At 36.5% G+C, this 16,531-nt stretch overlaps 1 protein-coding gene across 4 annotated transcripts in view; it reads right to left on the bottom strand.

Moving 5' to 3' along the window:
* LOC145213794 (E3 ubiquitin-protein ligase HUWE1-like) overlaps nucleotides 1-16,531 on the bottom strand; it is a 94,597-nt gene that overhangs the window by 66,683 nt on the left and 11,383 nt on the right. For all 4 annotated transcript variants that reach the window (XM_080082192.1, XM_080082193.1, XM_080082196.1 and 1 more), the window contains exons 15-30: nucleotides 15,137-15,267; nucleotides 14,618-14,762; nucleotides 12,562-12,668; nucleotides 12,267-12,333; nucleotides 11,213-11,270; nucleotides 10,096-10,272; nucleotides 9,693-9,799; nucleotides 9,212-9,362; nucleotides 8,764-8,817; nucleotides 8,588-8,690; nucleotides 8,280-8,416; nucleotides 7,377-7,519; nucleotides 6,421-6,552; nucleotides 3,089-3,211; nucleotides 1,591-1,667; nucleotides 479-660 (exon numbers count right to left, since the gene is read on the bottom strand). In XM_080082192.1, the coding sequence (XP_079938318.1) occupies nucleotides 479-660; nucleotides 1,591-1,667; nucleotides 3,089-3,211; nucleotides 6,421-6,552; nucleotides 7,377-7,519; nucleotides 8,280-8,416; nucleotides 8,588-8,690; nucleotides 8,764-8,817; nucleotides 9,212-9,362; nucleotides 9,693-9,799; nucleotides 10,096-10,272; nucleotides 11,213-11,270; nucleotides 12,267-12,333; nucleotides 12,562-12,668; nucleotides 14,618-14,762; nucleotides 15,137-15,267 (1,894 nt within the window). The remainder of the gene's footprint in view (nucleotides 1-478; nucleotides 661-1,590; nucleotides 1,668-3,088; nucleotides 3,212-6,420; nucleotides 6,553-7,376; nucleotides 7,520-8,279; nucleotides 8,417-8,587; nucleotides 8,691-8,763; nucleotides 8,818-9,211; nucleotides 9,363-9,692; nucleotides 9,800-10,095; nucleotides 10,273-11,212; nucleotides 11,271-12,266; nucleotides 12,334-12,561; nucleotides 12,669-14,617; nucleotides 14,763-15,136; nucleotides 15,268-16,531) is intronic.

The following is a 16,531-nucleotide window of genomic DNA, read 5'->3' as shown; positions in this document are numbered from 1 at the left end:
TTAGTCTTAAACTTTTTGAATTTGGAAGAGGGGTGTATACTTCGGCAGTTTGTTTGAAACATGGCCTATTTGACCTTTCTATGTATGTATGAAATTGTTGAATAATAAATGATTTGAAAAGGCCGGCATTTATGGTGTTAAACAAGCGGCCAACTACGTTGTTTTGTTTACTTCGATATTTTTATGATTAGCAAAACCCTGCCCCACGAAAGTTGGAGTATGCTACAAACAGCAAACGAAGGTATTTTTAAGAAATAAAGAACTTCATACTACAACATAGTTAAGTTTTTTTACAGAAAGTGAGAACCGATTTGAACACTAATCCGCTGTTTACAAAAAAAACTAATTCAACATTTATCACAAGCCGTCACCATGATGAAAAACAATTTATTTTTATTTTTTTCATAACAAATTTAACTGCATAAAAATCATAACAAAAAAAGAATTTTAAAGTAAATCTGTACTTTTTTACAATCACCTTTTGGGTCTTGATAAGAAATTTCACCGCACTGAAAGGCGCGACGATGGGCGGGGCTTCGTCTGGAGGGGCGACAGGTGATTGGCGCTCGTGAATCACGTGAGGCGAGTTAAGAATATTCCGAGGGTTAACAAGACGTTCAATCAGCATCAGCCATGCATCGAGAAAATCGTCAACGCTGCCTATAAAAAGACAAAACATATGGTTTTAAATTTTCTCAAATTAACTTATTTTAACACAAGGAGCCGGGCCTTAAAGTTTTTTTAAAGTATAGTACAAACATAAAATTCTGTTGTTTACTGGGTGCTGCTTGGTTTCTATGATATAGACAGGCTTAAAATAAAGTGATGATTTTGACGATTTGTGTTGTGGCAAATTCATTTACAAACTTTAAAACTTCGATTTAAATGTTGGTTTAAGGATAGAGCTGACAGGAATGTAGAGAAAACTAACGTTGGAAGTCATGTCAATCAAAAATTTGCAAATGACAGGCAGGTCATACATCCGCAGTGTAATTGGTATGATTTCAATTTAAAAGTTAATAAATTTCAATTCACATGTTAGCAGACACAGAGAACTGTCTGTTGCTTGTGGACACCAATTTCAGCGTAATACACCACCATAAGATTTAGGCTACACAAATTATCTTGATAATGAAAGACATTTTAAACCTATATTCTCATGTCCACTATTGGAAACACTCATGTCCACTATTGGAAACATCAAGTATAAATTTCATTGTCCACAATAAAATTAAAACCAGAAAAAAAATTCCATTTGAATAAACTTTGCCATTTTATAGTTTTATAATTGTACCTACTGATTGACTTATTTTGTACAAATCCAAAATACCATGGTAACCTAGTTTCAATCTGAATCAGAACATTCGAAATTTACAAAACCTAAATTAATAGCATGTGTGTAGTTAAGATTACACAGGCATTCCCTTATGTAAAGAAGTAGTCAGAACTGACAGACCTTAAATTATAACTACAGGTAACACAGGCTTAATATGCCACCAGGTTTGCTGTAAAACATTCATATTTATGATGGATTTGCAACAAAATTTTGACAAGGCATTGGAATTGATTGACAGTGACACATGTACCTACCAGGTAATTCGTTTGCTGGAGAATCGCTGGTGTCCTTGCCCTCATCCAGTTGTGATGACAAAGCCCATTTGAAACAACTATAAAACAAACCAGACATTTTAAATAACTCCTTTTTTGAATGTATATCAGTACCAGATTTACAAATCATCAACTAAATAATCCATACTAAGTTTGGACTAAAAAATACAGAAGTACCACAAAAAATTATGGAGCAAGGGCTCTTTAAATAATGCAATTGGCAATCATAATATTATTAACTAATAATTTTCAAACAAACTTTAGTATGCAATCGATGAATTAATATTTTGGTTTGGTATAGTATCTCTAACCCAGTGGTTCTCAACCAGGGGCCACGAGCTGTGTTCCAGGGGGCACGGGTGTAGATTCACCAGAAACACCCACTAAAAGCCATATCCTTTTTAACTTTATTCCCCAATTTAATTAACTATTTCACATACTATTTGACTATTTTGAGGTTTTTCACGATTCTTGTTTACTCTATTCGGCCTGCTTGAAGTCGAAATTAGTACCAAATTCCAACACGAGATTGGCATTTACATTTTGAAGAAAGCCACGAGGCCCAAAAGTTACTTTTAGGGGGCCGCGGTAAATGAAAGGTTGAGAACCACTGGTCTAACCCAATTCCTAATCCTAGTCATGTATTAAGATGGTACATCAAAGGGCATTTGAATAGCTCATTTTTATGTTGCAAATAGAAAGGTGCATTCTTGTCTGTCAGCCAGTAACACACACTCAAAAAGGTCATTTCAGTGGCCATCTCACAAACCGCAATACCCAAGTGCTTACATACAAATCACCAGCGTTTCCTGATTGCAATCCTTGAATTTCGATGCGAGGGAAACTCTGTCTGGGCAGGAAACAATATTGCGACAGTATTGTGCGCTTGCAGATTGCGTTGTACGATTTTGTGTTCAAACATGGCGCTAGGGTTTTCGTAGGTCACTGACAAATTCTGGTGGCTTGTGTATCTCTTTCACACGTCATGATTTTTGTGCATGGCTATATAGCTGCTTTGTTTGTGTAATAGCAGAAATTACAAAACCCAGATACATTTAAATGCATTAAATACAGTTGTACTTGAGAAAATGAAAAAAAGTGTATCACCATGGTATCAATAGCAGATACAAGTGGTAATGAAAACCATAGTATAAATGTTTTTATTGCCAGACTCAAAATAACAAGAGGCTATGCAGTGTGATTAAAAGGTGAATGAGCTTGGAAAAAAAGCTTTAACAAATGGTGATTTGAACCATGAAAAAACATTTCATGTTAAAATAACAGAAATACGTTTTTTTTATGTTTGTACTGTAACAATTTACCCTTTGTGGGCTACTGGTATTAAACACTGACACAGCATAATGCTATGGTAATCAAATTTTTCAAGAAAAAATAACAGGTGTTGGGAAATCCTTTATTACCTATAGACAAGTGGGCACTTATGCAAAGCAGAATGAGTTTTGCATGTAATAATACTTACTCAAACAAAGCATTGTGTGCGCCGGTGCCAACAAAATACTGCAACATAAGATGGTAGGGCATCTTGCGTTCATCGAATAGCATAGGAATGGTAAATCCAACTGTGCAAATCAAAAAGGTGACCCTGGAAAAAAAGAGTGTAAGAGTTCTATGAAACAATTTTGGAAAAATATGGGCAAAAAAAGAAAAGTCACAGTTATTGTAAATTCTACATTTCACACGAATGTCCAAAATTGGGCCAAAAAATAATGTTTAGAAAACTGTTTGTTTTTCAACACGGAAAAAATATTGAAAACCAAAACACAATCTTGATTCCAATGAGTGCATGGCTAAAAAATTCTGTAAGTGGTACAACAAAGCCATATATAAAAAAAATGTTCTGTACATATAAGGTTGCAGTCAATGAACCTGTAACAATTTGTATTTTCGCCGCCTCACAAAGACTGCCTGACCCTAGGGTCACAGGTCACATGCTAACAATGCTTCACAGTCTGGAGGCAAGAGCAAACAATACCGCGGCATGGCAATAAAAAGAAACAAAGCCCCCGGGCTCTCTGGTCCCCTCGCTGCAGACATAACAAATCTCTGTCTTGGTGCTTTGTGGGATAAACGCGCCACGTTTTTTTACTTCGACAAGGCCTCGGGCCATGGCTATTGGAAAATCAACCCATGTATACGAAGTAATTCAGAGTGATGATTTCACAACAATAAGTGTGCAACGTTGGATTGTTATAAATTTCGCACACATTCCAGGAAATCTATAATAGCATAACCATAGCCAGGATTGCAATCAGTCAATTATTAATTTTTGTTAATGATTAAACAACACTTTCATTGGTGAAGTACTGTACATAATTTTAGACTTACAGCTGTGAAATGTAAAAAAAAAATATGCTATGCCTTCGATCTGGTAAAATTCATTTTTTTCATGTAAAAAAAATAACATAACTTTGTAAAACAACTTTTACCTTCAGTTTGAAAAACATTGCCATTGTGAATTATGATCAGTCCGTGATAACGAGATTAACATCCAGCTAAGCCAAGCTTGTACTTTTGTGGACAAATTAGTTGCACAAGAAAATGTTTCTGCCAGTTAAGAAACTCCACCATAAAAAGCATAGGTCCAGAGTACCCACGACACTTTTTTAATAGAATCAGTATGGTGTAACTGATTTGTGTACATGTCCAAAAACATGATTTTGTGCAAAACAATATGCAAGTGGCACACCAACACGTTAACTTATCAAGGTCTGCGAAGAACAATAAGTTCCTAATATGCTATTCTACAGGCTGAAACCTGGACATACACCAAAGCACTCTATCTTAAAACTTGTCCAATTACGAGCCATTCTTTAGCTATCTTGACATAAGTGACTGGCTAATTCTAAATCCAAGTAAACCATAAGGTGACAGATACATTCAAAAAATTTAGTCCAGGGACCTAGGCCACATGCAAAACTATTTAAGCTTGAATACCCAGCTGTTCTAAGGCTAACCCCACGCTGTGACAGTAAATCGACAAAAAAACAAGCACTGCCACTAAGCTGTGGGCTCTGACTGGGAAAGAAGAATTAGGTGGGGGGTGGCGAGACAGAGCAGACGTGACTTAAACAGGGCCAGACACCGGCCGGCATTGACAAAAGAGAAAAAATGCATGAGGTTTGAAAGAGGCAAAATGTAAAGGAGCAGACAGGAGAAGTGGGAGATTTAAGCTAAGGGCTGCTGAGCATATTCACAGCCAGTAACCAACCTGTGGCAGTTGCTATTTGTGATAGAGGTTGATTGGCAAATAAATTGCAAATACATAATAAATCTTATGAAATAGAAGCGAACCAGACCTAATGGAACACTACATCAGAAATCACACTCAATACCTTTCTATCTGTACTACTTTAAAATATCAACGACTGTGTAATTTACACTTTTTCGAGGTTGGTCAACCAAAATTTAAGAGGGCTGCGACATTGAGTGCTATTATTACATTTCAACACTTCAGTTTATTCTTGCAATGTCATATGAAACTAAAAAGCCACCAGAAACACAGAGAATCCTATCCTATTGCTTAAACAAACACATACTGGCATACATTACATTTCAAGGGCTTTGTAGTAAAACTATGAACTCATACTAGAGTTATGCCGGAATACGCTTCTGTTAAACCGTTTTTTGACGCTTAATTTATTTTCTGTTAGGATTTAATTTCCATAGAATCAGTATATGGTTTTCAACACCAGAGCTAAATTTGAAACAAACTGCTATGCTGTGAGTTACTACATACATTTTGGCTTAACGAATGGCAATTAGAAAAACCATCAGCAAAGTGCATTTGAAATACTTTCACAGGCAACAGCAATTTGCTTGGAAAGTTTAAATAAATACGCCAGACAAATCGCGCCAAACGCAAAGTTCATCCTTCAAATAGAAATCTGGGAGAGTGAACACAAAAGAAAGAAAGAAAAAAAGGAGTAGTGGGAGGAAAGAGTAAAAGAGTAACTGAGATCAGGAGAGATCAGGAGAGTTCAGCAAGTGCAGGGTTAAAAATGAGGAAACCTTTCAAAGGCTCATACAGTGATAAAAATACACAGTATTTCAAATTTTAGGATGTAAACTAACAAAATATTTTTTTACTAATAGACAGTTTTAGCAAGCAATCTAATACTTTTGTTGAGGTGTTTTACTACATCAAAAATCAATTGACATCTTTGAATATAAAATTCAGCTGTGATTGTGTATTCGTTATGAATGATTACAAAGTGCAATGCGACACACTTGGGATCAAAATTTACCCACAAACATGAAACGTGACTTTGCTGGGTCAGGTGGCTAGACTGTGGCAATGGCGCGCAAATACAATGCCAGCATGTAAATATGCCAATGGTTCAGGCAGCGCCGCAGACCTCGAAATTAATCGAATGGCACGTTTTTGTCAAAAAACGGCACCCATGCTTTGTGTCGGCACAAAACAACCCAAAAAAACTTTAATATGACATAAAATATACCATTGTTATCACAAAAAGAACACAAAACCACAATCTCTAATTTTAGCTTTAAAAAAGATTGTGGTCGGCTTTTGAGCAATGCTTCACAGACCATGTAAATACCTATTTTGGTACATGTTCATGCTTCAATAGCAGCATACTTAGCTTGCCTGACAGACACACAAAGGTCAACACAACACAAAAACTAGGTGACAGACACAACAACTAGCAAATTCGCAGTCGCAACACCTCAACATTGACATTTACTACCAAGGCGAATGGCGGTTGGTAAAATGTCACCAAGTAGGCTTAAGACGTGTCAGAGTCGGTGTAGAAATAAAGCAAGATTGCTTACCGAAGCTTTGATGAAGGCACGTCCGGTGGAGCCCGCCACGACAAACCGTCTGTAAGTAACGTGCTGAGTGAACGTGCCAAAGCTCGAGCTGGCCGTGTCGGAGCCACATTTGTGTGGATAATCGGTATGTGACTGCAGAAACAAAAAGGTACAAACTTAACACAAAACATATGGACAACGGACATTCGATTTTGTATATTACAAGCTGAAAATTAATATTTTTTGTTCAAGTTGAGAATCATATAAAATGGTTTGTTTGTACAATGTTCACATGTGGTGTGTACAATTCAAGCATTAATACAAGAAAACAAAAAGTGTTTTTTCAAGTAGTTTTTAATATAGTTTGAACTAAACTTTATTTGTTCTGATATGCTAGTCCTAAAAACCTAGTCCAATCGTACAAATCTGGCTGATTTTGATCACTGTTCAAATCAACTCACACAAACGGCTATTGCACTTCTAAAGACCGGCACATGCCATTTGTTTTGAAATGTCAAGTAAATTGGCATGTGGAGTTCTAAAGGTTGCTGACCCAAGCAATACACATCTTTCAAAAAAATAATACTTCAATTAACCTGAAGACTGTCAAAATATGGTGATTTTTCAAACGAGATAGTATAACCACATTATTTGTTGTTTGAGGGTTATCAAAATAGAATTCAATTTTGATCTTCAAAAAATCTGTATAATTCTAAGAACCTGTACAATCTATATGCATCTTTGAAGCTACAACATGTTAAATAAGGTATGGTGATGACATGTTTAAGGCCCACATTTCTATGGACATAATTAAAAAGAATTACAACATCCCCCAGTTTGTGGGCACAATTTGTACATGAATTATATTGCCAAATCTCTTACTGCATATCCTTAGCAACAAAATTCATTACTTGTTGATAATTTACATGTTTTGCTGATTTGCTGAAAACCTCAAAATAAAAAATGGGTTTACTCACCGACTATATCTCTGGCGAATTGGTTTTCCTACTGCAAGTTTGACAAGTAATCCAAATAATTCGGCAAGCGATCTTCCAAGTTTTGATGCAACAGTCAAAATAGGCTTGATGTGCTTTATCCTGGCAGCCAGGGCAGGACTCACCTTAAAAGTTACATTGCAAAATTTCTTACACAAGCAAGCAGTAAATTTCTTGGTAAGATTTTGTTGACAAGATTTTAACTGCACGCTGAATGGAAACGTATTTCATTGAAAACTTAAAATTCTGACTATGTAGCTTCTGGAGAAAAGGATTTTTGATTCCACAATTGTCACTAGGCTGTGTTGTCATGTTGTTTTTAAGCATGTACACGCAAAACTGTCAAATGTAATGAGGTTTATTCGAACACTGAATCAGGTATTCTTGACTGTGTATCTTCTGTACATACAGAAACATAAAAATATTCACAGTGCTTTGTCGCCACCATGTGGAGTATTTAACAACAGCTTTCACATTCAAAGTATTGAAAGCAGAGTTGTAAGTAGGAATGTATTGGCCTGTCAATCAAACTTTCGGTACTAAATGGGCTTCTCAAAACAAATGAGGTTCGGGCCGGGCTTCAGGTTTGTACTTTCGGGTGAGGACCAGGTTTGGGCTCTAATTTCGGACCCGCTTACAACTCTGATTAAAATGCATGGCATTCTGCAAAGTAATTGGGCACAATCATACCCATGTATTATACATTAAATACATTGTACTTAAGCTACTTTTCCAAATCACTAGTTATAACACATTGACTCCACTTTTTAAAGTTAGTTGCCACATGTCACAATATTCATATTATTAGCCCCCAATTTAAACCAGGAACTCAAAATCAGGTACAATTTTTACAAACTTGTCAGCAAACATCAATAATTCGTCTACCTTGCCTAAATCTTTCGATTTTGCTTGATTTTTAGCTGCCTCTGAATCAGTTTCCATGGCCTGTCCAGTTTCTGTTGGTTCTTCTGGTTTAGATAACATGGCATCAGTAGTAACCAAAGTGGATAAGTCTTGTTCTCCTATACACAGAGTAAAACTTGTATATAATCATGCCAGTTTTCCAAAAAAATGCAAAACAAACTTAACAAATCACATATCACACATATTCCAACATCAAAAATTTCAAATATGTCACATGAACAATGGACTTTTTTTCAATTTGTAACCAAATCAGTGTGTTAAAAACCTACCAAAACCTGACCCATCCGGTATTGCTCCAGGAGTGCAAAGTGCAAGCAATACTGTACTTTCCCATATCAAGCTTCGGTATAACTTGTTAAGACCCTGGAGCACCTGCAAAACACAAATATTTTTGTTTAGGCATAGGCTGGAAGACAACATATTGGTGGCATTACAAGGGTTTTACCTTTAAACCAAGCGGGCTTCCCCATTCACTGACGATAATCGTTCGGATTTCGCTCTGCAAACAAGTTTAAAATTCAGTTGTTGTAATCTTCATGGCAAACTCTACAACTAAGATTCCACTTCAAACTGTTAATTTGTTATTCTAAGAAAACTGTGCTTATACAGAAATCCCCTTGAACCAGTGCGCGCTCATTACAGGCGATTCCAGTTAAGAATATTATATTCTAAACTAGAGCTTTCAGTACACTTAAATCAGTCTTTGTTTGTCTTGTATTTAAATAAGAACAGAGGATGCCATTATAATATTGAACTGGATTTTTATGTATTAAGTTGCATGACGAAAAACACAGACTGATTTAAGTGTACTGAAAGCCTTAGTTTAGTGTATGTTACACAGAGAAGAATTAAGTTATCAAGCTAAAACTTTCAAATGAAGCTAATACTCTAACCTGGTTGGCACGAGGAAGGTTGAGGAAGAGGGTTACAAATGCATGGATGTGAACCAAACCCCGAATCAAGGGATTGCTCGCTTCCTGATCAGTTGCCTCTCCTCCCTGTTGCGTAAGTTCATGCAGCAGAGCACTGGCAGTTGGTTCGCCACTGCAAGAGGAAAAGCGTTTTCCGAAAAAGCTGGCACCAGGGGTGTGTAAAATATTAGCGTAAAAGTTTTCCAATAAAAACACTGAGGACATTATTGACCATGCATTCATATACACAGATAAGTAAATTTTTATAAATGTGCCTTTCAGTGACTATGATAAGATGCTACAGTATAATTTGTTTATTTTAAAATTAGTGTAATTCTTTTCAAAATTTAGTATCTATTACACTGTTAAAATGTTAGTTGTAGTGGACTTGATGAAACCAATTCTGTGATCGCCAGGACACTTATTTGGCTAACACATCTTAAAAACAAAAACAAAATCTTACCCTGCTTCTCCATGGTTTGTGACCAAAAACAGTGGATCAAGCTGTTCAAGAATATTTTGTACATGTTCTAAGCTTTCGTGCACGGCAAGAGGTTCCCTCAGCAATAACTGAAATACATAAATTATTCCAACAAAATACTAAACTGATTACGAATAAACGAAATACTAATTTGCATGTCTTGCCAAACTAGCCCTCAATGTCAGTCCTTGTGTGCAAATTTTTTAACCTATTCATAATGCCTTTTTTGCAAACAAATGAAAAACCACAGCACTTGATCAGGAAACTCCTGCCCACTGTTATAGGTTCATGTTGGCATTCAAGGGGCTTCATGATTAAGAGCACAGTGGCAATCACTGAAACTTATAGCCTTGTGCCATGTGGTGCAACCAGAGCAAGGACTTACAAAGACGGTGTGGGTGAGGTTGGTAACAGCTTGGCAGGCTGCAGACGCCGGGAAATCAAGCGGAAGCGAGGGGAGTAGGAGCAGCTTGAGTAGGGATGAAATGCCTCCGTGGAGCTGGAATTCTCGACAGTGATCGTCCGTTGTGTTATTGCTCACAATTGCTTGGATAAATTTGCTCTACACAAAAATGTAGCGAATTAACTTATTTTTCGTTTATGAATGCACTTGAATGGCACAATGTAAAAAACACAGAAATCTTCTACATGTCAACACACTTCCCGATAAAATTATATTGGTTTGTTGGAATACTATAAGAACCTACAAAATGATTGCTGGAAGGCGAAAAAGTGATTGCACTAAAAATATTTATCTCATAATTACATACATTGACAAATGAAATTCACCAAACAAAACCAAACATTCAAACTGACTGAAAACCTGTTATTTGATATTGTATAATGAACATTGGTATGCATACAAACACAATCTAGGCAAGCTTTGAAATTAAACTACTGTTCAGGTTTTAAATAAACTCATTTGAACCGTAATACAAATATTCCCTCAAGTGCTGCGTAAATACTGCTATGTAAATTGTTAAAAAGCTAAATCCACACTTATAAAACCCCTTACTTTTCTATATTGTATGCTGATCATACAGCTCATCATGAACTATACAAAACTGTACTTTCGGTTGAAATGAGCCCAAACACAAACAATTAATACCTGTCGTTTGCATCCTGTTGTGCCAGACACAACAAATGACATAATACCTTGGTTACCACAAACAAATCGTGTTGTGTCTGGGTGTCTGTTTGACACAACGGGTTGGACAAACCTTGTTTAAATTTTTTTTGTCACTTTCAAATACAAACAAAGTACGCAAATATGAGACCAATGCAAAAAGGCCCGACTTTCTTTAAAAATGACAAAATTACACTGTTTTGCAAAATAGATTAGATTAAATGAAAAGTACACTTAAAACAGCTCAACTTTTTTTATTTGTTTTTTTGCCATAAATCGCTGCCTATTGAATGGCATACAGCAGTACACCACAGTAACCCAGAAATAGATGAAGTATAAAAGAGACAATTAGCTAAATTTCATATAATACACTTACCACATTTTGCATGTAATCCAGCAGTGGCACATGTTTCTTGTTCCCACTTGCTGACAGTCTAAAAAGTTGAGCTTGTTCAACACAAACAACAGCATATGCAAATTTTCACTGAAACCTGATGCTTAACTAGTAAAAATAGCTAATTTGCATACAAAACAATTTTCCATACTTTAAGGATACTCAAAGATTGTATTTTCTTTAAAGAAATAAGCAAACAGTTCACTTAAGGGCATCTACGCTTTTCCGCTTCATGAATAGTATTTGCCTAAGCGGAAGCGTACAAACACCCTCAGTGTTTACGTTACCATACAACTGATTAAGACTATATACAGCAAAGCGGTCAAACCAGCACCCTACAGCATGTGGCTCGCAACCCGTGTGGCATTTTTTAAAATGTTTATTCTACTTTTTTTGTAAATGAAAATCAGTTGATGCTAATAAATGTTTACAAGAGGAAGACATGTCATTTTTAGTGCATAAGCTGAATCTCCTGCTATGAAAACAATCTGTGTCAAAAGGAAGAGTTCATCTTTATGAGGCATTCAGTGTAAGAATTACATTTTAATACCAATTTGTAATGAAAACTTAAATGCAAAAAAATTGTCAAGTGGCCACACACCTATTTATAAATCGCAAGTGGCCCATGGCCAAAAAGGTTGGACATCCTAATATATATATATAAGGATGCTTCTGCTGACAGATTTTGTACACTAAATATGTTCCCAGTATAATACCAACTTTCCCTTTCAGTTAACACTAGAAGTTTTAAAACAGCGTGCTACAGAAAACTGTCTAAATATTCAAAGTTATGTTTGTTGCTTATCACATCATATTTTGTCGTGACATAGCTTGCATTTTCTGGCATTTGAGCCTTTGATTTATGCTAGAGGACTCAAATAACATAAATGTTGACAATGAAATGCAATAGCCAGAAGAGCTATTTTGGGTTTTGCTTATGTTTGGCAAGCAACAAACAGCAAGATTTGCTCATGGACTTATATAAGTATCTTTGTTTCCATCTAGTGGCTGCCAAAAGAAATCAATGTAAACTTACACAGACATGGATGAAGAGGCTGGTTTCGATGCAGTTTCCTCAACTTCTTCCACTTCATCTTCACTACCTAAAATTACATTAAAAATATAGTAGTACTCAAGTAACCAAACGAGATTGAAATACTTAGTGTTTGTCTGGTATTGCAACAATTTGAATGCAGAAATATGCTTGTAAATTACATAAGAGCCATGGTTTACAAACTTCACAAAATGAACAAACATGACATTTTCTACTTCAAAGAATGCTATGAATGCCTTTAAATGTGCAATATCACTTTAATTCTGTTTAAGTTTACCTGCATCATCTTGTGCTGTGCTTTCATCTGCTTGTGATCCATTCTCACCAGCCTCTCCCCCTGATCCTGACCCACCTCCCGCACCATCTGATTTACTTGAAGATGATCTAAAATTACTTAATCATTACTACATATTCCAAGTAGAAAAACTAGGCATTCTAAAATAATTGTTTCGCTGGTTAGCGCAAGTGCCTTGTGATCATAGGCGTCGATTTAGGGGTGACCGGGGTGACATGTCTCCCCTCCTGAAAAAACAGGGGTGACAACATATGTATTGTCTCCCCTGTTTTTTGTTTGAAATAAAGTATTGCCAGAAAAACCACATACACGCCTATGCCGTAAACCGGCTGTTTGTACGATCGAAGGTCACAATCAATGACAAACGCAAGTGTCTCGTGGTTTGTTGTGCAACGTAACAATGGTTGCAGTAACAATCGGCATTGTTATGTGATAGTTAATTGATTTATTCCCAGCACAGGGTGGTGGTTAAAGTATCTTATATTTGCTTTATGTTAACTGCAGAAATGACTAGTCCAGGGCTGTACAACATCTTCGCCATGACGGCCGCATCGCAGAACTTTATTTCACCAAAAGCCGGGCAATTGCCTGCTTGCTTGTGTTTTAAAATTACTGATGTAAAGAAATATTATATGTTATATGTCAACCATCTAATGGCGCCTAAAAAGTTGAGATTAATTTCTAACTTGAAGCGCAGATTGAGCTGAAAAGTCTGACGATCAGTCTTAGCTGTTTATGACGTCATAATCTATATTGTGACGCTTAGCGTATCTGGTTTTTCCCTTTGTTTGCATACAACAGGCATAAAAAAGTCTGCAACGTATGATCCCTAACTGGTAATACTTTTTCAGTTCCATAAAATGTGTTTAGAGCAGCTTGAAAATCAAAATATTTGACAAAAGAGTTTTTATTTACGTCACGGCCGCCAGTACATATATTTTAATAAACATGTTCACACCCGCAGGTTGTGCACCCCTGTACTAGTCAAAGTAATAGGCATTTTTGCAGCCAAACGCAAGCAACCCTCGAATAAGACGTTTTCTGTTTAATGTTGAGTCATTTGAAAATCGTCACACGCAATGTAAATGAACATCTTGAACAACGTACACTTAAATCCTGTCGCAATTTCACTATCTGACTGTGTGAAAGTTTGCTCTATCTGCCAGCTTTATTTTGTTATGTGCAACCAAATATGGGTCATAACTTAGATCGTGCGGTCGCCAGGACAACGGAGCAGTTAACGCAACTGCCCTAAAATTATGGGTTTTAACGGCTGATGGATGTTTTCAAAACATGGAAAAGTCTCCCCTAAAATGTTGCCAATAGTTAAAAAATCGACGCCTATGCTTGTGATCACAATGGGTTCTGATCCTATATCGGTTGCTTGTGTTTCCCTGCGCAAAAAACTTAAGCAGCATTGCTCCAACCCAGCGGTTCCCGATGGGTTGAACTAAATTGAAGTCACCAACTGCCCAAGTCAAAAAAATCAAACAAAAAAACGATCAACAGACTTGAAATAAAAACAGGCAGCTCGACAGCGGACTTGTTGCGAGCATAACACATTCAGGTATTGCTTGCCCAGTTCTTATACAATTTTTGACAAAGCAATATCAAATCTAGTCGACAAAAAAAAACAGCCAATCTAATACACTAATTTACAAGTCTATTCCACAGCAAGAAATAGGTGGAGATTTTGTCACATATTGTTCAAATGGCAGCATGTTTACCATTGCATTAGCACGTAAAAATTTTACCCAACAGCAAACACTGCCTTTTTGATGCTTAGCGCTCAGTCGAGCATTAAATGTAATGCTTAACAGATAAACAATTTCCAAAGGCCAATGTTAGGAAATATAACAAGAGATTGATTTTAACATTTAATTAAATATGAGTGACATTATATAACCCAGTCTGTTTAGACAAGCACTTAAGAGATTAGACACTTAGTACTTGATCAAACAGAACACTCACATTCCTGTTACACAACCCCTTGAACACCTACGAGTTACCAATAACCAGGATTTTTATTATTACTAACCTTGAGCATACAGTTGTGGGATCAGATCCCATCGCATGTAATTCACCAAGCAGTCGTTGAATTGCTTGCATTGTAGCGGACCGAAGAGTTGGCTGATGTCGCATAAGTTCATCCATAGCATTGCCAAGATTCGATGCAGTATCCCCTAAAATTTTGATAAAAACAATGATACAATGTTAAAACAATAAAGTTCTTAGTTTGCCTGATAAACTCTATTTGCTGATTACACATTGATTGAAAACATAACCACAGAAAAAAACAGTTTGGTCAAAATACATTAGTGCAGCTTGGAAACCATTTTTGCTTTAATGTAATAAAGCAGCTACATATACTCATAAATTTCACCAGTAGGTTGTCATTAAAATACTGTATTAGGATGTTTGGTGTGCAACAAAATAGGTTCTGTTACATCAAGGTGCAAGCCAGTTTTTTATCAGGTAGGCACAGCCAGTAATAAAGGTTGCACTTTCATACACTAGCACATTATAAAGCAAAAGTATATGCTAGTAGCTTTCTTACCTAGAGGGTCAGAACTTCTTCGCCTTCTCATGGCTAATAAATATTCTGGACTAAGCATGACATGAAAAAGGCGATCGAAGGGATTGCAATTGACGAATGCATCCAGTCCTCGAGTGTTCAGGCACAGCGCACTGAAAAATAACATTTCTATGTAGCATTTATTGTGTACATTAAACAGAGCCATATAACAACTTGTGGCCTAAATGCAATGTCAAAATAGCTAAAAATAAAATGGTCAAGTGACGACTGCGTTCATGCGTGAGCAGAGGCATTTTTTCCATGCCCCACTATCGTCAATCACTCCCATTGCGTCAGCTGTGCACTGAGCGAGCACAAATTTGACGAAGTACAGCATGTAAAAACATATTTGGGGCTGTAAGAGAAACTACTGAGTGGATTGCACTGAAATTTTTAACAGCCAACAAGGAGCCCCTATCCACACCTGATTAAAATTTCAGCAGGTTTACTCTTGTATTTTTGACCTCATCAACACGTGAAGAAACAAACAAATATTTGGGGGTAAAGGGGTGAAAATGGATATATACAACTTTAAGTTACAAAATACGGTAAAATACGCTGCAATGTACCAATCAAAAAAGTATGAAACTCCAGAATCATCTGCTTTAGCAAGTATAGCCATTTTAAAAATTTCACGTTTTGGGGGGCTGTGGGTAAACCGAGGGATCAAACGGGGTCAAATTTCACATGGACCATCTTTAGACCAATATCTATAATGTGTGTAAATTTGAAAAAGTTTGAACCATTCTTTCTTGACCAAAACGTGGGAACAAATCCGCATTAGACGGGAAAAAAGAAAAAAAATATAGACAAAAACAATATGTGTCCCCTTCAGGGAAGGGGACCCATAAATATTGTTTTACCAAACAACGGGTTCATAAATGTGATTAAATCTTGCAAAACTAGAAATTGTGCGAAATAAGAAGTTTTACAGTTTAAGAGTGCTCTAATTGAACACAACATCCATGCCAAAGCTGATACAGAAGATAAAGGTTTTTGTAAGATTTTCAAAAAGGAGTATGCAATTAAAATGATAATGACAAGCAAATGTATACTAATATTATGGGTAGGGATGGGCCGAACCGAGGCAGAACCAGAGTACTTGGTACCGAGCATCGCTGTTTTTGATGCTCAGTGCTTGGCCGAGCAGTTGTACAAACTGACCTGAGCATTAAATTTGCATATTTATGCGCTGCTAACATATGAAACTAGTGTCCTAAAAGGTCTCTAAGAACAAAAATGATATTTTTTAATGCGTTAGAATCTAACGCTTGATCCAAAGTGACCAACGTTTTGTCCTCAACAGTGCAGAGTAGGCTGTATTTGAAAACGTAAATCACTTTTACTCTTATTCCCCGTCATAACAAATAATAAGAG

This window comes from Phallusia mammillata, chromosome 2, assembly GCF_965637545.1.
Source record: "Phallusia mammillata chromosome 2, kaPhaMamm4.hap1.1, whole genome shotgun sequence".
Classification (NCBI taxonomy): Eukaryota; Metazoa; Chordata; class Ascidiacea; order Phlebobranchia; family Ascidiidae; genus Phallusia; species Phallusia mammillata.
Note: the sequence above shows the minus strand (reverse complement) of the source record. Positions and strands in the feature narration are given on the sequence as shown.